The sequence below is a fragment of the Anneissia japonica genome, unplaced genomic scaffold (genome assembly GCF_011630105.1).
Source record: "Anneissia japonica isolate Jap-2015-1 unplaced genomic scaffold, ASM1163010v1 scaffold670_len1213532_cov191, whole genome shotgun sequence".
In the NCBI taxonomy this organism is placed as follows: Eukaryota; Metazoa; Echinodermata; class Crinoidea; order Comatulida; family Comatulidae; genus Anneissia; species Anneissia japonica.
In genome coordinates this window covers 462,497-483,692 of record NW_022693499.1, presented here as the reverse complement: position 1 = coordinate 483,692, position 21,196 = coordinate 462,497, and the positions used below count along the sequence as shown (strand labels likewise).

The window sequence follows — 21,196 nt, the reverse complement described above, 5'->3', positions numbered from 1 at the left end:
CGGCGGATACCTTTGCTTTGATGTTCAAATCTTATTTCATTACCTGCTCCTTTCGACATTACATTTGTATAGAAGTATACAGATACACATTATGTTGCATTATAATTATTACTTGCAGGTTGAGTCTTTTATTATCGTGTGCTATGGACTTTCATCATTTCCCACTGGATCAGCAAAAATGCGAGATGGAGATGGAGTCATGTAGGTCAAAGAACAAGACATTGCTTTTTCAATTAAACTTTATTTAATTATTAGCACTATATCTCATTGAGTTTCTATCGAAATGTGAATATAACCCGAGTGGTCCAATGATTAGTTAGGTACCGGTATGTGATGCATTCACGTAGGAATGCGTATTGATTCTCTATGTGTGTGCTGTGTTCACATACTCGCGTAATAAAATCGATTATGTTCGTAGTAGTTAAGTGTGATCACGTACTCCGGTATAATGATATTATTATTTTATTTCTTATTTAAGAGCTGTGTTGTGTTCACATACCGATTCTGTTCGTACGTTTCCGCCATTACAGTGTTCTGTGTTACAATGAACTTTTTCATTTTTGTATTCAACCACAATCTTGTTGTTATTCATACTCATATATCAATCAGAATGTGATTTCCAAAACTTGTAGCAGTAATTTCAAACTAACACATGTACAAGTAAAACAGGTCTATCACTGACAATATAACTTCGATAATGATTATTTTAGAAAGAACACGAATATTTATATAAAAACAAATAAATAGTTGAACAGACATTATCTCTGAAATAATGAACATAAGCTGATTAATGTTCTAGAAAAAATAGTTTAGTCAGAAGGTATTATTATGTTTTCAAACTAAATGCGAGAGAGTTCAAAAGTACATGAACTGAGATCACGTGTGCAGTATCATGTGCACAAATGCAATTTTTTAGCCATCAATTGTAATAACAAGTATTTCTCATCCAACGTCTGTTAAAACACGATGAACATTATGAGTGTATAAATCACGTGATTAATAGCAATTTCTCTCTCACTCTTCTAACAAGAAGTTGAGCAGGCCTAGCAAATACGTTCCATTCCATCATCTCAACAGAATGGTGAATGCAAACATTAAAAGAACGAATGAGCGATTGCTAATTAATTCTTTATCATAGTGTAATAATGATATAAAAATATAATAAGATAAAGGCCCATTCAAAATATGCGATATAATGATCCAAACAATATAACAGAAAAGCAAAGTTTATTTCATGCTACTTAATAGGCTCACACATTAGTATGTTCTGGATGAAATAAACATACAATTTTGAACTATTTTTTCCCCTTTTCCTTCGACACCCGCAAAAGATGACGACTTTACTGTATAATATGTATATTCCAATCAGGTTTAAAACATTGTATTTTTATGTTTAGTATTTTTTTTTTTGGATTTTTTTTAAAGCCGTGCATGAACTGGGTTGCATGCGACTGATCTTTTTAACGTCGACCCACAAAAGACTGCCATACATCGACAGTAGACACGGAGCGCGTCGTCAAGCGCTCACATACCGGCGATAAAGTAGTCTGCCGTGACCCATGAGTGTGTGTCTGACTTAACTATTATGAGCAAGATTATGAAATGTATCCCGGTCCATCTTCATTTTTTTAACAGTTAAGTACACCACGGATGAGCTTCAATACTATTGGGTACACGAAGAGCCTGCTGAATTCCATGGAAACCATATGAAGTTACCGCAATATGAAATATCTGGTATCCATATCGGAGAATGCAATAAAGTATTAAAGACAGGTAATGTGTTTCATTCAATTAGGACACTTTTTTAATCTATACATTTGCATCAAAATAAAGAGGGTAAAATTAAAATTTACAATGGTAGAATGTTGAACAACAAAAACAAACATTTAAAGGATAATCCAATAAAGCTAGAAATACATTTGTTATTATGCTTGGTTTCCATACTCTTCCTTAAGCCTGGTTTCATTAAAATCGCTACACTGTCCGCTACAGTGTTTTCAGTGCAATCGTTGTACTGCTGAAGGCTCCCATTCGACCGACCAATCAACGAAACCTGTCGGAAATAGCGTGTAGCGATTGTATGGAACCCAGCTTTAGTGTTTATGACATGTCTGTATAAAACAGTGGTAATTAATATTTCATTTATATATAACCAGTGTACTGTAGCATAATCATTAAGTCAATTAATGTGAGAAAGCAACTAACTTCAGCCGTTTAGCACATGGGATGACACGTTAAGACGTTGGTCCCGTGTATAGAAGACAATCCTCTCCTCAAGAGAGGAGTAGTGCCCAATTGATAACCAGAAGAACACCAATGGTAATAAGTCTTTCGGTTAAGGTCAGGCAGTGACGTAGCTAGAGGAGTCAAGGAGGGCATGTGCCCCCAGGCACCAGGTTTGGGGTGGGGGTGGGGGCGCTGAAATGGGAGAATGAGAGTAAAAAAAATAACCATCTTTTAGAAATCTTCCCCCTCGTTGGGGCTCGCCCCATCCCCCGTCGGGTAAATCCTGCAATTCATGCACAAACCAACAAACGAATTTGTGTTCTTTTGTGATTCAAAAGTTCTGGATCAAGCTTGAATTACAAACAAATTATAAAAACAAATAACGTAAATTTATTCTATGTGTAGAATTAAATCAAAGATGCCAATACTGAATTAAAATAATACTGAAATAATTCAATTAAAGAGAATTGATATAGCCATATGTTAGGCCTATTAGGCCGGTTCACTCTATCAAATATCAATCATCCAGTCCAATCGATTTCATTTAGGTTAATGATATCGTTTTAATGATGACGTCATCAATCGGCAATTTATCCTAGACACTAGTCTCTCGCTTGATGTTATTTCCATATAGCATTTTTGAAATAAGTAAAGGAATTCATCTTTTTTTGAAAGGGCACATGATTGATGTCTTTTTGTTGAACCATTAATGTACACGTTATCTGACTTGAAATGTTCGATTTACGATCGGTGACCGTTTCTTGTTGACAAAGATGGAACTACAACTTAATGGTGGTGAATACAAGCAAAAATAACCAATCTATCATAATTTTATGATTTAAATATAAGTTTGACTGCTGCATAATGCAAAATAAAGTCATCACTTAATCAGTGTTTTTGAATATTTTAGGGGTTGTTCAACATTATCAACATTTTCACAAGTGTACAAACAGTACGCTAGGGGGAGGCAGGGGTGACGCCAGGATTTGCCCGATGGGAGGGAGGTCCCCGACGGGGGGCGATGCCCCGACGAGGGGTCAGATTTCCCCGACGAAAGCAAAGTGGGCGTGGTCGAGCTTCGATTAAAAGGTTTCGAAAATTTGACAATTCAGGGGTTTCAAAGGCTTATTTAAACGATTTTAGAGTCTACTAATATGTAGAAAATACTTAATAGGCCTATTTTTTTTTCTCCCCGAAGAATTGTGCTTTTTCTCCCCGAAAGGGGGCCAGCTCTCCCCGACGGGGCCCTGGTCTACCCCGGCCCCCGCTGGCACACCCCTGGGGAGGGGTATACAAATGTGTACATTATTACACATCCATAAATATGTTGATTCAAAATAACATGTAAAATAATGGTAAAATTATAATGTAACCATGGACATAATATTTATTTTTAAGCAACCACATTGCTTTAGTTAACTTCACAAAAAAAGGAGAATGGTTTTGCGAAATAAACATTTCTTGTACACTTTCAGAGAAGAGGGAGAGCGTACCGAAAAAGAGTACTGTTTGTACACTTGTGAAAATGTCGATAATTGTGAACGACCCCTTAAAAACTACGCGTACAGTATAAACATTTTTTTTAACATTCATGCTTTTACATATTTTCACTTTATAGGTAAATATTCATGCATCGTGGTTGAATATCTTTTTAGTCGGAACATTGGATACTATCTACTACAGACATACATACCTAGCATTCTGCTGGTTGTAATGTCATGGGTCTCGTTCTGGATAGAAATAAAAAGCTCCCCAGCCCGTGTGGCATTGGGCGTGACGACAGTTCTTACGATGATAACTGCGACCAATGGTGTGCGAGAGGACTTACCGCATGTATCGTACGTCAAGGTATGGATAAGCTAGGCCTAATGAAAATTGTGTGATAGTGATGGTAGTTCATTCGTTCCTCTATTGAGCATCTAGATATGCCGAGTCAGTTGACTGTAACGCAAAGTAGCTTTAAGTGCACCCGGTACCCAATAATCGTTAAAATTGCGCGACTTTATCGAAAAACGCTGATGCCGCCTGAAATCTCAAAGGCCTACATCCTATCTAACTATAGTAGATGTCTTAAAATATAGGCTTACATTAATAAATATGTTTCGATTAGAATTTGTAATATGTTTGCTGCGAATACAAGTTACTGTAAAATTCATGGCCGACTGTTTAGACGATGTAGTTTATTATTGAAGCAAGTATCTGTTTTTTCTTTTCCTTCTTTTAGGCTATTGATATTTGGTTTGCCGCCTGTTTAATATTTGTCATTGGCGCTCTACTAGAATTTGCCATTGTGCATCATTTCTCTGTGACAAAAGTGAAAAATAAAAACCAATGGACCAACTCTCCTACAAAGGTATAAATTCGGAAATTTTATTAAACGTTGTTTACGTCTGAGCATGTTTTGTTTATCACTTCAGTAAAATCTTATTAATTCGTTCATGAGCAGAGGGGAGAGAGAGAGGGAGGGGGAGAGCTAGTGTTGGTAACGGCATTTGGTGTATACAATATATTTGTCGTAACCTATACGAATAGGTCTTGAGTTCGCATTTATTTAAGTAGCGGTTTTTGCAATTGGTCAATATAATAATATATAATATATCGTGTATGTTCTTTTACAGTATGCGACATCAGATAATGCTGATGTTGAAAGTTGCATTAAGCTAACTATAGTGGACAAATCTTTCGACAACGAAAATGCCGATGACGGCCGAAGAAGACACGATCGTAGGAAAAATTATCGCGACACAGCTCCGCCACGTTCTCCTCCTTACGATACACAAGCAAATCAGCACGGTCAAGTATCCATTCTCGGATCATGCTGCCATGGTGAAAAAAAGGATGATAGTTATCGTTTTGGTAAAAAGATTGACATGTTCTGTCGATTCGCCTTCCCTCTAGCCTTTTTTATATTTAATGTTGCATATTGGGGATATTATGTGAAAAGCAAAGAAGAACCTTCATTTGATATTTAACCACTCGAGATTCTCTGATTTTAGTATTCGATATAAACGCTCAGTAATAAACAATCTGGATTTGAACAATATTGTACATAACAATGTTATGTTACTTATCGCCCCAAGATGTGACCTCTACACGTGTAACTGTTGTAACATGCGAATATTAGTATAGGCCTAAATCTCTAAAAATCGTTGTTGTTCTACTGGTATATGTTAACAGGATACATGTGTTAGGCCTATGTTTACTACCTGTGTCTTTATCTACTTCATGAGATGTAATTAGAAAAAAAGAGTGTATTTATAATATGTACAGGGTATATGTATTTATCTGAATAAGAGTTAGAATGATGCAACGTTGTAAATTAAATTATGTATTGTTAAATCAATTTATATTGCGGGATTGTTATTTCCTACAGATCCCTAAAGAATAATTGTGAACTGAATAATGCATTTAATGATCACTAATTATTAGTGATCATATTTTATTTTATATACTATTCTAATAATAGTATGCTGGTCCATTGATAATTAAAAATAAAAGAATGACTATATAAATAAAGGCAGTGATTTAGAGAGTTGTACTAGACGCGAGCTGATATAAGTTTACGAGTAAATAGGCAAACATATTCCCCCGCATAGAAGTGCACGCCCCGTATAGAAGTGCACATGTTTGTTTATGACGATTTGTATGTAGGAAAGATACAGAGTTGCTGTTTTTTCATAATATCGTAAAAGCTCGAATAAGCGCCGCGGCTCTTATAAAATATATTTGAGGCTTCAGTGCGGCGCTTATTCCAGAGCAGCGCTTATTCCAGAGCGGCGCTTATAAAATCCCATGTTACCACCTATCTCACGTATTCCCGTAGTTCAGTATGCCTAACATAGGTCCTACGTCATTGTAAATAAACGTTTATAAAGAAATGCTTGTGTCTTCATTGTGTTATTTATTCATTTTAACACTGTATACCTTGTATTTAAAACCATGTTTTCTCAAAAAGTTTCATACACACAGGGCAATTACTCTCGATTAAGCGCCACGGCGCTTAGCGAAAAAAAATCAGGGCCGTGCTTATTCAAGCATTTACGGTACACTATACAATTTATTCTTTTATTTTAAAAGACCTAAAAATGGCCGTACTTATAATGAAGAAATGCAGAAATAAAATAGTCAATTATTTGAAATCTACACATTTTCCAGTTCATGATTGGCTGTAGTACAGCACGTCGATTAGTTAGTATGTGTATCGACTGTTGGTTGTAATAATGTAATAGAACATGTCATGTACTGCAATACGTTAGATATAAGACTATTACTAAAGAATGCATAAAGATAGAGTCCCTATTGTTCCCGTACGACGCTTTGGGTCACGTTGCCTTCAGATAATATTGTACTCACATTATAATAAAGTATCATAGTAAAACTTATTGTGACTATTCATAGAGTGTTATCTTGCCAGTAGGCCTAAATGTATAAACATCAATAGGGCCTATTCAATAGAACTAAAAGGGAACTGGAATTCTAAGCATGGTGGTCCATATCATTTTACGAGTCTTACCCCCAACAACAAAATTTCATGGTTACAAATTGATTATGCAATTATTTTGCAAAAAATGAGTTAATTAATGGCGTAGTAGGTTATCGACTTTGCTTATAACTCTGGTATAGGGAATTGAGGTGGGAACAAACCGATATAATTAAGGTGGTAGATTCATACCGAAGCGGAGCAAAACTCTTAAATCACTCGAACTACTGTGGAATGAAAGAGAGGTGACAACATAATTCACTGAAGAAAATGTACTGCACAACAATAGGCTTAAGGAGAAAAAAAGAATGAAATCCCCAATGCAAAAGAAACGATTTCTATTCACGAGCTTTTGCGCCCCAAACGGAGTGGTTCACTCAGTACAATAATATAAATAGATATTGTTATAAAAAATTAGGTCAGCTTCAGTATAGATATCAAAGAAAGATTAAAAAGAATTGAACAACAACTGATTAAAAGTCAAAATGCCATGAAACGCAGTTAACTCCGATGGAGCTTGCAAGACTCCTGCAGCTGATATCAGGATATAAAGTGAGAATTTTTGAAACTTGTTTAGCTAACCCGCCGCCCGCCAATAATAATGACTTTGATAAAAAAACATTTTCATTTTTTGGCCAATTAGCGCGCTCACCGCCACGAAAAAAAGTTTTTCTTTATCTGTATTACGGCCGCCGCTGCTGCCTTGAAATATTTCTTCCTAATTAGGCCTACATAAATTTAAAGCATTTAACACTGTTTACATTCACCAATAAAATTTTATTTTTATTTTCTCCTCCGTCTTGATGTTTTTTTGCAAAACTGTTTGCTAAATAAGAAAACAAAACTTTACTTAAGATTAAAAAAAAAAAAAAAAAAAGCTCGAAGCAAGGTAAAGGACAAATACTTTATGTAATTGAGAGAGGGCGCACTCTATTGAAAAGAAAAACGTATTGTATCAAAGCATACTCTTTGATCAAAGATAATAAATAGTTCTATGAGCGAGTATAATGATCGGTGATCGAAGATGTTGGTTTAGCTTTTGTTGGTAGGACACGTGTATTTAGTGTTTTAATATTTGCCTAGGGTCTAGTAGGGCTGCAGTACAGTGTTTGGTGTTATGTTGGCCCAAGGCCTTCTTTGCCTAGCACTGCAGAAGGATCAAAGTAAGTGTCTAGGCCAGGCAGGATAGGGCCTAGGCCAGGCAGGATAGGGCCTAGGCCAGGTTGGCTAGGCCTATGGCCTTGCATTTTGGTAGGCCTGTGGTTTATCTGGTTTAGGTTAGGGTAGGTGTAGCCACTAGGCCTAGTAGGCCCAGAAGGATGATTTTCGAACTTAGGCAAGAGTCCTGCTATTAGGGCCTATAAATTATGTTGATCTTCATTTTATTATAGTACTACAGTATATATTGCAAACATACAATTTATTGACACAGAGAGACAGTACACAGATTCAATGTGTGGTCTGCAGGATATGTTGGCATAGCAAACATTTCACTTCAGAAACCAATTCGGCCAAAAACCAACTCGGCCCCAGACAACACTTCGGCCTAAAACCAACTATTTTATTGTTATTCAAGACCGTTACTGTACAGCGGGTTAAAATAGTTGGGTGGTCCCTGTGTTGTTAAATGAATTGTTGACTTTTATTATCAGTTTTTGCAAGGTGCTACATTCATCGAAAAACATATTGGGTGTTGCCAATCTAAAATAACAGTTTACCAAAAAAATATTTACCAGAAATAACAGTAGGAGCACCTGTTTAATTCCAAAGTGTTAGATTTATTGAAAATTAAAAAAAAAAATAAAATAAAACCCTGCTGGGACCCCTACTGTTAAAACTTTTCCGTTGTGAATTGAAAAAAAAAACATTGTATGTAGTCAGTTTGAATTAAATGTACCTGAATAAATCCATATATTCTTGTATTTTGTTTTGCTTTATATTTATACAAATATACATTATTTTATAAAGGTATGTTAAGATTCATCTAAAAAATAATTAATGGGACTAGTAATAATTCGGATAATATAAAAAATAAGTAATAAGAATAGTAATAGGCCTAATGAAAATTAATATTAGGCCTATATATAATATTAATAATTAATAATAATAATAATACTAAAATAATAATAACAATATAATAATATAATAAATTTTATAAAATATATAATTCGGATAACATAAAAATAAATAATAAGAATAGTTATATTTAAAAAAAATATAAATAATAAATAATATTAATAATTATAATAATACTAAAATAATAATAATAATTGTTTTGGGTACATGTAATCGAGATCGCTATTCATCTGGGTAATTCCGTATCATTTGGGTAGTTGTCGTCTGGGCCGAGTTGGTTTTGGGCCGAAGTGTCGTCTGGGGCCAGAGTTGGTTTTGGTCTGAGTTTGGGCCGAATTGGTTTGGGCCGATCTGGTTTTGGGTCGATTTGGTTTTGGGCCGAAGTGACCTGCTACCAACCCTACAATACAATATTCTGTTGTATATTCAATTTTAAAGACCCCTTTCAATATTTACTTTGACCTATTAGAGATGCTGGCGGCACCCTACCCTCTGATAGGCAAAAGATCCTCAAGGTATAATAGGAGAAATGCTTGGGAATTCAGGATACTGGTTATCTTCTTCTTTTTTTTTTGTGCCAAAAATACAAAAGCTACATGGATTTAATTTACATATGTCATAGTTATATATATTAATTATTAGGAATTGACAAAAAAAAAAAAAATTATATGAAATCATTTTTTCTATTTTTATTCAACTTTTAAAATCATTTTCATCTGATCTCTTTGGATGTTGGCAAGTACGAGCATGCTAGGCCAAGAATGTGAAAGCACACAGTGCTACCGCATTTGCCTGTGGCCTGATGGACGCAACAGCAACATACAGTAGTACAGTAGTTCGGCCTATGAGTTAGAACGAAAGCAAAAAAGAATTTTCAGGATATATGCAATCTATTCGACTGTCTTAATATTACTTTTATGGAACTATGATGCTTACCAAACGTTGCTGTAATGATTTCTTGCTAAGTAATTATTTTAGGCATTCATAAAAAAAATGCAAAATGTTCATCAAAGTTAGCGTAGCATCACCAAGTAGCAACAGATAATTCATAGGCCCATTCGAGGCCCTTTTTACCAGCGCGGAGGCGGCCGCCACACTCTTTCACTTTCTTGGCCTAGGGCACTTGCAATTGGCACCCGGGACAGATTTTTGAATATTTAAAAACTGAGGAAAATGTGGAAATAAGTGTGGTTACTCCCCTTTTCCCCAAGTTTTTAATTCAAAAATCTGTACAGAATCTCATTAACTGCTACTGTACTGTGAGTTTTTCGTCAAATATGCTTTGTGTCTCAGAATTTAAACCAATTGTACAACATCAACATTTTGTTTTGCTCCAGAGCCTGCTTTAGGCATTCATGACTAAACCTACAAAAAGCTGGATTAATGAACGTTTATGATAATTTCTTATTATATTTCAATTTTTTCTCTGAATTCAGAACATGACTGAGGAATTAAAGAAAATACTTTTGCAGCGTATATCCGAGGATCGCTTGGCGTGCGACGTGATTTGGAGTCTCTTTTCTGCAGCATTGTTTAGCTATCGCCATGACACTGTGCTCAGGCCATTTCCATCTGATTTCATAGACACTGATAGAGAAAAAGATTTCACAAACCTAGTGAGTTTTAAAAACTGTTTATAATATTTCTTTAGATTTGTTTGAAGTGCAGTATTACTGGTAATTATTTAAAGGAAATGAGGAATATAGCATAGTGAAAAATAAGTTCTAGGTAAAGTATAACTTGGAAATGGCTATCTCAGTGAAGTTTGTATCTTATCTTCTATTATATCTTGCATAACATTTTAGAACTCTCTGTAAATGTATTGTTTTATTGTACAGCCTATATAGCTACAGTATGTTTCTTGTGTTTTCGTCACAAATCAAATATTGATTGGTGAACGTTTGACTTGCGATATCAAATACAGTAAATAAATAATAATATAATGCATCAACTTGTTTGACATCTGTACTGGGATGTGGAAACCAGGACCCACACACCATCAATTTTATCATTTAATACCATATTTATTCAAATAAATGCCCGGCTTTGAATAACGCCCCCTCGAATAAATACCTCCCAAGAATAAATTTCCCCTCAAAAACCCTTCTCAACAGTGAACAGCCTAGGGTGTTTATTTATACAGTAATTAACATTGTCATCAATTAAAACTTTTTTTTTAAAAGTTCATCATTACACACCATCAACTTTGTCGTTAATTTCTATTAGCAATAGGTGTACAATATGTTCTGACAGACCTATTGGTTTTTTTAAGTGACTGATCATCTCCATAAAGAATTAAATAGGAAATGACCAAAAATAATTACAAAAATATAGTAATTTGATTTATCAATTTAAATTTAATTCAAGGCTTATTGACACTATTGCAATTGTAGAAAAAAAGCTGAATTAAATACAATTTAATTATTTACATTAAAATTGTACAAAAGCAATGGTTTAAAAATTTATCCTTTCGATATAGATTTTCACACAAATATTTGTGATAATATTACTCCCATTCATTCATAAATGATATGCAAAACCTTGAATATTTTTCCACTCCCAAGAGAATTTCTCTAGTCGTATTAAAGTGCAAATCAACATACAATTATATTCACATCATAACATAAATCCAATGTTATTCTTGTGTAATATGCATGCAGTAAGTACTAATCAAGGACATAGCAACAAATTGGACCTTTTCAAGGTAATTGACTGCATAATTATGATATGTTTTCCACACAATGCAACAAATATTTCAGTAAAATTAGACAAATATCTGTTAACCTTGCATTGTATTTTATACAGAAAAATGATGTGTTTTTTTTAATTAGTTTATTAGTCTGTTTAGGCTAGCCTATATAGTACTTGAAAGGTAAAATCGATATTTGAATGGCTTACTTTGTATATATTTAATTAAGTTATATTATTTAAGTTATATATTATTAATGTTATTATTAGCATCAAATTGAAAATGAGAATGACATAAAATAATCCTTGACTTTACTCTGGTGCATGAAATAATAATTTGGCTGATAATCAATTTATGATTTTGTAAAATTGGACTGAAAATCGTATATTTAAAAAAATGTTTGTATTATTTGAAGTTGATAACTTTATAATGGTTTTAATTTATCATTTTTTTGGAGGGTTTTTTCACAAGGTAACAAACCTTATAATTTTTTTTAATGTATTTTTAAAAAATTCTTTTTTAGGAAGCAGTTGCTAAAGAAATACCAAATCTGAAATTGGTATTAGATGCAATAAAATCAAATCAAATTGCTGAGCAGGCTTGGCAGCTGTTGACATGGGTGATAGACACAAAAACATTTAGGCTCAAAACACAAGACCAAGAACAGGTACCTAATACTTTTTATAAAACTATTTTTTAATGAATAAACTATAAAATAAACCTGATATTATAATGATGGTGTATTCTCTGTTCATATTATGTAAATAAATGGACAACAGAATGATTTAGTCAATGTCACCAGAAAGAGCCGGAAGAATAATAATACACCTTGTTGTTCCTGGAGTGTATGTCCCACCTCCACCATTTCAACACAACTTTAGGTTGAGTGTGTGGAAGGGTGGACATACCAATGTAAAGTATTGACAGTTTCAAGAACTTTGGTGTGATAGCAAATCTGCAATGTTTGTATGAGTCAAAATTAATGAAAAAAATGACATTGTTTTTTTCCATTCATATATACTGTCTAACTAATTGACAAAATATATTTGCTTTTTTTTTTATCTTAACTACAGTTCCAAAATATTTTAGAATTAACTGGTGCAGCCAGCTATGAGGTGAAACCTGATCATGTGTTTGAGGTGGAATACTGCGCAGCCAATGAGGACAAATTCAATAGGCTGCGGCAGTCCAGAGACCTACTGTATGCCTACCACGGAAGTCGTCTTGAGAACTTCTACTCTATTTTACACAATGGTCTTCACTCGCATATGAATAAGGTACAGTTTATGTTAATTTTTTAATCCCATATTCATATCCTGAGCTCATCATTCTTCCATTGGCTGTGATAATAATAATAATAATAATAATAATAATAATAATAATAATAATAATGCTCAAGGCGCAGTGTCAAAAAAACAGGTAGAGAACAAACAGGAATCACAAAGAACAAATTGTAAACATGTTAATTTTTTTTTTATTATCAAAATTACTTACCTTCCCTTTACCTTTCTGTTGTGTTGATGTGTTGTGTTGTGTGATGTGTTTGTGTGTGTGTTTGTTGTGATGGAGCAAATAAACTTTTGTAGGTCTAAATGGAACTTTGACCTCTATTTGAAGATAATGGTATATCAGGCTTAGATATTGCTTGTTCACGCACACACATGCACGCACACACCCCTGCACACACACACACACCCACAAATAAAACTTAACTATTGCAGGGGTCCCAAGTTGGGAGAAATCACTTCTGGGAGATCTCGAAAAAATTGAGCTTTTGTAACACATCTAATTTTATTTTGGTGTGTGGTGATATCCATTGGCACCAGGGGTTTAGCCAGAAAAACGAAATAGGCTGTCTAAAATGGAAGCCAGTGGGAATGGCACTGAGCTGATGTGCGGGCCACGCCCATCTTTGTGAATCCCCACCAAATATTGGTACGAAAACAACGTACATTCAATGGCTAAATGTTGTTTTTATCAAACATAAATATGATTTAGCTTTAGTTTAATGTAAAATTCGATAGATTTGAAGAATATAAAAAATTTGCTAAAGGTAGACCAGGCCCAATTAGCCTAGGCCGAGCTGATTAGGCCAATCCGTCACGGTAAAAGTGGCTGTCCTAAATAATTGTAGGCTGTCCAAAAGACGTCCGGACGGCTAGCTGGCGAAGCCTATGATTGACACTGACTTCCGTGAGACAATAGATTATAAAGTAGTGAAAATTTGCAGATATTATGAACTTGCGGAAGAAGGGTTATTTTCCATGAGAGTCTTGTTTGTTTTGCGGGAGTGCAGGAGTCAGTCTGACTCCTGTTTTCCGGGAGACTCCCGCAAATTCTGGGAGACTTGGGACCCCTGGATAATGCATGTTTACACATCCCACCCCATTGATCGTCTTTACGAAAATTACGAAAATGGTTGATGGAAAGAATAGATTGCTTGGTGTTTTCTTTATTGTTCATTTTCTTGTTCATTTTAATTCTTTCTAGACCTCTTTATTTGGAGAAGGGACTTACTTATCAAGTGACTTAAGCATATCATTGCCATACAGTCCAACTTGTAAAGGATGGCAGAGAAGTCTACTTGGAGAGAGCTTAAGCTGTGTAGCAGTCTGTGAGATGATTGACCATCCAGATGTCAAATGTCAAACTAAAGGTCAGTGTAGAGGGCTTGGAAAACCAAGCATCCTGATTGAGAGGGATGTGATACAGCAAACTAAAATGTATTAGGGACTCGCATTAAGATATATTAATATTGAATTACAGTAAATAAATATAATAAATATAATTTAGTTATTATTTTACAAAATGTAAAATATTCACATTGTGGTATTCCTTGCTCTTTTTCACAGACTCAAAATCAGGGTCAAAGGGCAGAACATATGCAGCTAATAGCATAGGTGGTGAGGTTCCACAGAAATACTACGTCGTACAGAATAACGAAGTTATACGAGTCAAGTATCTACTTATTTTTGGCGGCAAGAAAGATGGTCTCAAAGTAAGGTGAGATTGTAGTCATAACTGTCTCTTTATTACATTCTGTATTCAATTAGAAAATGCTCTAATATATATTCATTGATGTTGAGAATGCAAATGTCTCAGTGATGTTGGAGCTCTGTGTTATACATTGCTTTTTGTTTGTTTGTTTTTCATAAGTTATACTAGTCATTCCTTAAATCACAGCTTAAATGAACAATGTTTGTGTTCCCACATCGATACACTTATCTCAAAAACAATAACTATTTTTATTCTAGATAGAATTTGTTAGCACAATAGCACAACAGTATGTATAATGCTAATACTGTATGCTCATTATGCAATGGTAAGACTTTCCTGAAGATGAAAGGAAGATATTTAAAATATTAAATCACAATGATTTGTATCACTTTTCGGAATACTAATTTACTTTTTAAGAAAGTGCAGTCAATCGTGTATTTATATACGGTACCTGTTGGTGTTTTGTTTTTGAAGTAGTGCAATCAACCAAGCAATTCCTTTGTGTCATATGCTCTTTATTTATGCATTGAACCATGTTGTTTGTTTGGCAGTCTCATGCACATTCTTTCTCATGTCTGGGCAATGGAGCCATATTTGGATTTCGTTAGCTCGATGACTTGGCTAAAACATTTTGTCCTTTTTTCTATTAGATCGGTGGACAGAAGACCAAGATGGGCAATGTGGATACGAAAGAATTCTTTCTTATTAGCGATAATTTTTTATACTCTGGTACTATTATTTATAGGTTTGTACAACTCTAAGAATGCTAGAAAGTTCTTAAGAAAGTATTTATTATGAATCTGATAAATTTTTATTTTGAAAAATATGTCTTCCTTATGCATGGCCTACATTATTAGCTACTGTATTGCTATCCATAGATATTGACTCACAAGCAGTTCACAAGATTAATTAGAGTGAGCCTTTTTCATTCTGCTTCATTTTATAAAAAAATATATAAACATCCTCAGCTCTCCATTATCTTATTGGCTGATGTAATCCACAAACTGTATATACATCCTCACTAACCTTATTAAAATGTGAAGTTCATATCCCAAGCTAGCCATTCAGTGATTGGCTGATGTTATGCACAACCTGATTTATATCTACTTGCCCTTGCTGATATTAATAAAATGCATTGTAACAGGCATTGTAATCTTCCTCAGCAGCCATTTTTCTGATTGGCTGATGCAGTACAAATACTTGCTGACATATTGGAATGTACTGTATACATCTACAGCTCAACATTTTGCAAGTGGCTGTGGTAAGACATGTTGTTAACTTACAAGTCACAGTTCCTAGCCGTACGTAGAGTAACTAAACAATCAAATGTACCGGTAGTGAATATATATACCATATTACTGCGAATACACGCCCGGCTTTGAATACGCACACCCCTCGAATATTGTCCCCTCTAGAGCCTCATTTGGATTAACCACCTCCCTTGAATAAACACCCAGGGGCCAGAGTATATATGTATCTATTTTACTGCCAAAATTTGTAATTAGTCAGGGCAGAACATTATATACGAAGTTCATTGTAGACATGCTTTAATATTTTTTAACTGATAATGGAAACTTTAAATTAATGAAAATGTCCAATGTATAAAGTTTCCGATAAGTCATAGAGAATAGTTTATTGCTAGGAATTCCATGGACATTTAAAGAACAAATAATTGTACTGTATATACAGTATGTGGTTACATATATTATATTATTATAATTCAGTCACTAAGTGTTTTTTTTCATTGTTCTAATCCAGAAGCGACTGATTGCTTATGGTGATGTGATGCTCACTTCCGCCCACCCAGTCATCCCCTATTAGAATCCTTTGTTCCCCCCCCCCCCCCCTCAATTTTAATATTCCTAGATACGCCACTGATTTACTTTAACTGCATGTCACAGATTGGCAAGGTGTGACCCACCGTGAACATAAATCACTTAAAGTTAAAAACATGCCTACCATCTTGTTACAGCCTGATGCCAATCATCTTTTTCAAAATTAATATTACAACAGATTATAAAGTGTTACAAAAGGGTTAATGAAGTTTTTTACAAGCACTCTGCTCAGATTTTTACCTTAAGATGTTTGTGTTTGCATGCATTACTCATATCAGTAACATGAAAAGTACACATCGGCCCTCCAACCAATTTTTATGCCCACCCAGTGACGTAGCCAGAATATTTCTGTGGGGGGGGGGCAGTGTGGACCTGTGATATTATGTGGGGGGTACAAGTATTGTGATTAGGGAAGAACCTTACGATATAAATGGTTATCTTACAGTATGTGACCTCAGCCCGTTTGCTCTCAAATAATAATGTATAAATCAAGTGAAATTTCAATAGTAAGTAAATTCCAGTAAATGGCTCATCATTTTAAAGCTTAAAATGTGGAGAATAAGAATTTATTAAACAGTCAATTTTCATTTGTTTGGCCACTGATGCTGTTTTTGTTATGGCTTTCACAAATAATTTTAAATTTACATCTGATAATTTATTTACCTGATGCCCTGTTGTTTTACTGAAATTCATGAATGTGCCACTGAGCAGAATATTATTCCGGATATCTGCTGCAATATAAATATTAGTGATTGAACACTGATATAGATATCATGTACAAACACTACTATCACACACCACTATTGTTCCATAAAACAGGTTTGCTTGTTTATGCGATTGAATATGTTTGAATGACAGAATATACCTGTAGCTGTATAGTTCTTTAGTTTAGCTTTTGCCACAAATGTTATGATTGGTATTCTGATAGAAATGTGCATTAGTACTCAAAATTGTAAAACAACCAAAAATAAATCTATTTTCGTGTTCATATTCAAAAATGCTTAAATATTTCAGCGCAAGCATTTATTTTATTCAATTGATCACATTTCACATAAAAACAACTAACATTGCACTGCAATACATATTTTAGTCAATAATAGCTTTGTTATTGTAGCATACCGTAAAACCTTAAATTAAAGCCCAATGGGCATGATCTCGTCACGAAGCCTATCTCGAATTGAAGGCCCCTCTTTAGTTTGCAAAATTAGCCTAAAAAAACAACCCATGGGCTTCTTTTTAAGATAGCGTAGGCTTCTTTTTGAGATAGTACAGTACAGTACATACACTGTACATGAATTTCAAACATGCTTGGTTTATACAGTACAGTAGTTTAGGTGATTTAATACCGGTTAATACACTCAATGATACAGATTAATGTTACAGTGGCCCTATTTAATGTCTTATAGTACTAATCCAAATATTTACAGCATTCATTTTTGAAAAGAAGCCCCCCCCCCACTCTTTACTTTGCAAAAGTAGCCTTGAAAAGAAGCCCACGGCTTCAATTCAAGGTTTTACGGTATGTTATCAATATTACAAGGTGTCTTGGCCTAGACAAAACTGTGCTTCAGCCACCCACAATTAGTAGAACAAAAAAAAAGCTGGGCTTCGTCCGTGGACACTGCCAAAAATTGTCAGCATTCAATTGAACATCTTATCCCCTACCAAAATTTTGAGCCACCAATAACAGTATGAATAGACAGCAAATTGAATACACCAGTATGAATGGACAGCAAATTGAATACACCAGTATGAATAGACAGCAAATTGGCTTCAGTATATTAGACAGCTTTTCATTTAGTATAAAAAAAACATGAAAGTTTGAAACATTTAGTCCTCAGATATCATTGAACAACTCCATTGTTCTCGCCCTTCCAACGTTCAATAAGTTCCACCTTGCAGCCTAGATCTCGCAAGGCTGCTTTTGCTTCATCTGGGCACTGCTTGCTGGCCTGCTGAATCAACTCTTCTGCACCTAGCTGTAGTATAGGTTCACAGTATTCTTTTGTCCGTGCTGTTAAATTGCGAATTGCCATGCATGCATTTGTCTGCGAAACAAATTATCAGATATAAATCTAGGATTATTTGCAAAATCCATGATTATTAATAACAAATTGATAACAGATAAAGCCGGTTTCACACTAGGTCGAATTTATTTGCTTGAATCAAAAGCGTAGGTTTGCTTCCTGAGCACTGATTGGTTGTGCATTTTTTCGGTTCGCACTACTGATTTCGCTGAGATGTGAATGCGCATGAGCTGACGCTTTTGATTCGCACAAATAAATTTGCTTAGTGTAAAACTGGCTTAGAATGACTTACTGTCTCTATCCACACTAGTACGTTGTCACAAGTTGTATTGACAAATACCAGTGGTTTGCCAATATATGGACATTATATCAGACCAAATAATAATGAAAACAGCAACAACATTAATGAAAATATTAAAGATGATTACAGTTGTTATAGCTTAAGTTTACAGTACTAACCTGTACTGAACGATTATTAGGATGCACTGTCATTGCTTTGAGGATAACAGTAGGTCCATCACTTTCCATCACCACCTTGCAGTGACCCGTGTTCCTGAGAACAACAGCACTTAATGCTGCACACCCCAGTGCACACACCTCAAAAAAAGAAAATAATTAAAGCTTGCTTTCACAAATCATACAGTACCAATGGAATATGCCCGTCAAAGTTTGTCAATTTCACAGAGAGCTCAAAAGCCTTACAAAAAGCCTCACTCCCAAAAATAATACAAACAGATATGGGAATAGTGCATTCCCATTTCTCACTCGTCGTTTCAATAATCAACAAAATAATTAAGATATTAAACGTCCAACACCGTTCTATTTTAATGAATTAATCTTAAAATACTTGAATACGGTACTATTTCGAATTGTATATTGTAAGTTTGTATTTGAGTCTTTTTAATTTACAGTAATTGTATATTTTTATATTGTAATTGAGTTTTCTGAATTTATATTGAAATTTTAAGTTTTGTTTTTATGGTAATTTAGCAAATTTATATTTTTATAGGTTATATTTTTCTACTTGTATTCAGCAGGCTTGCTACAATTTGGTATGTTTTGTAATAAATAATAATAATTACAATAATAAACATAATAGACACTAATATGGGACTCGGACCAAAGTGGTCTTTACTTGGAGGGTCTAAACAGTGGCGTATCTAGAAGTCTTGAAATGGGGATGCTGATGGGGGTGTGAAGGTGAAGTGGGGGGGGGGCACGATTATCAGTTGAGGGAGCGCTAATTTGCAAAATAAGGTGATTTTTACCTACTTGACCATGATTTTGGGGGGACCCCGCACACTGCCTAGATATGCCACTGGGTCTAAAATCAGAGTGGTCTTTCTTTAGAGGGAGACCTGTACTAGGGTTTGGAACATACTGTACCTGCGCTTGTTTGATGTGTTTATTCATTGCATTTAAAATGAAGCCTATGCCACCCGAGTTGACAATTGCAATTTTGACGTCATCGTTACCAGCAATTGCTTTCAATACTGCAAAAACTTGCTTCACTATTGCCTGGAAAACACAATGTGCTTGAATGAATATAACAAACAAAAAAAATACTGCTGAAAATATTGACATTTCCTGAAGTGCATTTAGTATAATTTAAACCATCTACAACTTGATGTACAGTAAACAAACTATTTACAGTGTAAGAGGTTTTTCATTTTTACCACTAACCTGAGACTCCAAATTTTCAGCCAAGATCTTAAGAACAGACTGGAGGCCACCAAGGTCGACCACATGTTGACAAAACTCGTTCCTGACGGCAAGTTTGCTGAGCATTGAGCAAAGCTCATACAAAGTTGAGTTGTCTTGACATGATGGCTCTTAAATCAAATTTCCAAATTATAATTTATTAAAATGTGATTTACTTTCAGAAACTATGTGACATTTAACATTGTTTAACATTACTGTATTGGATTCCAACACTGATAAATAATAATAATGTTAATTATATTAATTTGCTTTGAGCAATAAGGGAATTGGCCGTTTCAGAGGTGTATTTCACCTGTTAGCCTTTCCCTTTTTCAGTTTAAATTTAAGATAATACACATTACCTGCATCCAATGACAGCAAGAGGTGGCCTATACAGTACTGTATGTATAGTAAATAAACAATTTACATACTGTATTTGTTATGTTAATCCAATACCTGAAAAATAAACTTCAAACAGAATTTGACTTACTTTTTAATGCATCCAATATGACTTCAATGGCCCCTAGTTCCACCATCAACTTGGCATGTTCATGAGCCTTGCCAAATGGTGCTCTGATGTCATCATCAAGGGTCAGTGTTGCCAGCGATTTGCAGGCTTCTGCAACTACCTGACTGCCAACCTGCTGGTCCCTTAACACAGATAACAACTTCTCTACCAATCCGTTTGCAACATATTTCTGCCGGTTCATCTCATGCATAACACATGTTATTCTTATAACCTTAATTATTACATAGGTAACATCTGTACTTGAATTTTCCAAATGACTTATCATGAACACTATTCCTTTCAAAGTGATTAGATCCGGCTGTCCATTGCATAAGGACAATAATGCTTCTAGTACAGATTTTAGAATGCTTTCTCTATCTGCATAGCGTTCACAGAGGGAAAATAAAACTGGGAAAGCATCTTTTGAAGCAGCTAGACATCGATGTGCTAAATCTATATTAGATTCCTGTTGAAAGATTTGCAAGCTTTCTTTAAGTTCTTCATCGGTGCAATCTCCACCATCAAGTATCTTTGTTAGTTTTTTTAAAGCTTCTAAAATGGGATGATTTGTTTCTGCTACAGCCTCTCGTTGAAGGTAGAGTGTGGTTACAATATTGCTGAGGTTCACTCCCTGTGATTCAAACTGCTGTATTACAT

General features: G+C 34.7%; 3 protein-coding genes across 4 annotated transcripts in view; 2 read left to right on the top strand and 1 right to left on the bottom strand.

Annotated features, from left to right (window-relative positions):
• LOC117100754 (glycine receptor subunit alpha-4-like) overlaps window positions 1–6,043 on the top strand; it is a 25,239-nt gene extending 19,196 nt beyond the window's left edge. The window contains exons 6-10 of the mRNA XM_033240552.1: window positions 119–201; window positions 1,636–1,773; window positions 3,845–4,074; window positions 4,451–4,579; window positions 4,845–6,043. Coding sequence (XP_033096443.1) covers window positions 119–201; window positions 1,636–1,773; window positions 3,845–4,074; window positions 4,451–4,579; window positions 4,845–5,198 — 934 coding nt within the window. The 3' untranslated portion in view covers window positions 5,199–6,043. The remainder of the gene's footprint in view (window positions 1–118; window positions 202–1,635; window positions 1,774–3,844; window positions 4,075–4,450; window positions 4,580–4,844) is intronic.
• Window positions 6,044–7,621: 1,578 nt separating this feature from the next.
• Window positions 7,622–17,141, top strand: LOC117100753 (protein mono-ADP-ribosyltransferase PARP16-like). 2 transcript variants are annotated; one of them, XM_033240549.1, is made up of 7 exons: window positions 7,622–7,751; window positions 10,219–10,398; window positions 11,995–12,138; window positions 12,545–12,748; window positions 13,962–14,127; window positions 14,324–14,474; window positions 15,119–17,141. In XM_033240549.1, exons 2-7 carry the CDS (start codon window positions 10,222–10,224, stop codon window positions 15,264–15,266), a joined length of 990 nt encoding a protein of 329 aa, XP_033096440.1. In that variant the 5' UTR covers window positions 7,622–7,751; window positions 10,219–10,221; the 3' UTR covers window positions 15,267–17,141. The 2 variants fall into 2 exon arrangements, with proteins under 2 accessions (XP_033096440.1, XP_033096441.1); XM_033240550.1 differs by having other exon boundaries at window positions 7,733–7,869.
• A 152-nt stretch (window positions 17,142–17,293) lies between these two features.
• On the bottom strand, window positions 17,294–21,191 carry LOC117100785 (armadillo repeat-containing protein 6-like; the record flags this gene model as incomplete). Its single annotated transcript, XM_033240602.1, has 5 exons — window positions 17,294–18,351; window positions 18,790–18,927; window positions 19,717–19,848; window positions 20,014–20,162; window positions 20,522–21,191. Coding segments are annotated over 5 exons (1,293 nt in total), but the record flags the coding sequence as incomplete, so codon positions are not given.
• Window positions 21,192–21,196: the final 5 nt, after the last annotated feature.

Coding starts and splice junctions, on each gene's coding strand:
- LOC117100753 (XM_033240549.1), top strand. CDS start 10,222: ATGACTGAGGAATTAAAGAAAATACTTTTGCAGCGTATATCCGAGGAT. Junction 12,139..12,544: donor AAACACAAGACCAAGAACAG/GTACCTAATACT, acceptor TCTTAACTACAG/TTCCAAAATATTTTAGAATT. Junction 12,749..13,961: donor TTCACTCGCATATGAATAAG/GTACAGTTTATG, acceptor AATTCTTTCTAG/ACCTCTTTATTTGGAGAAGG.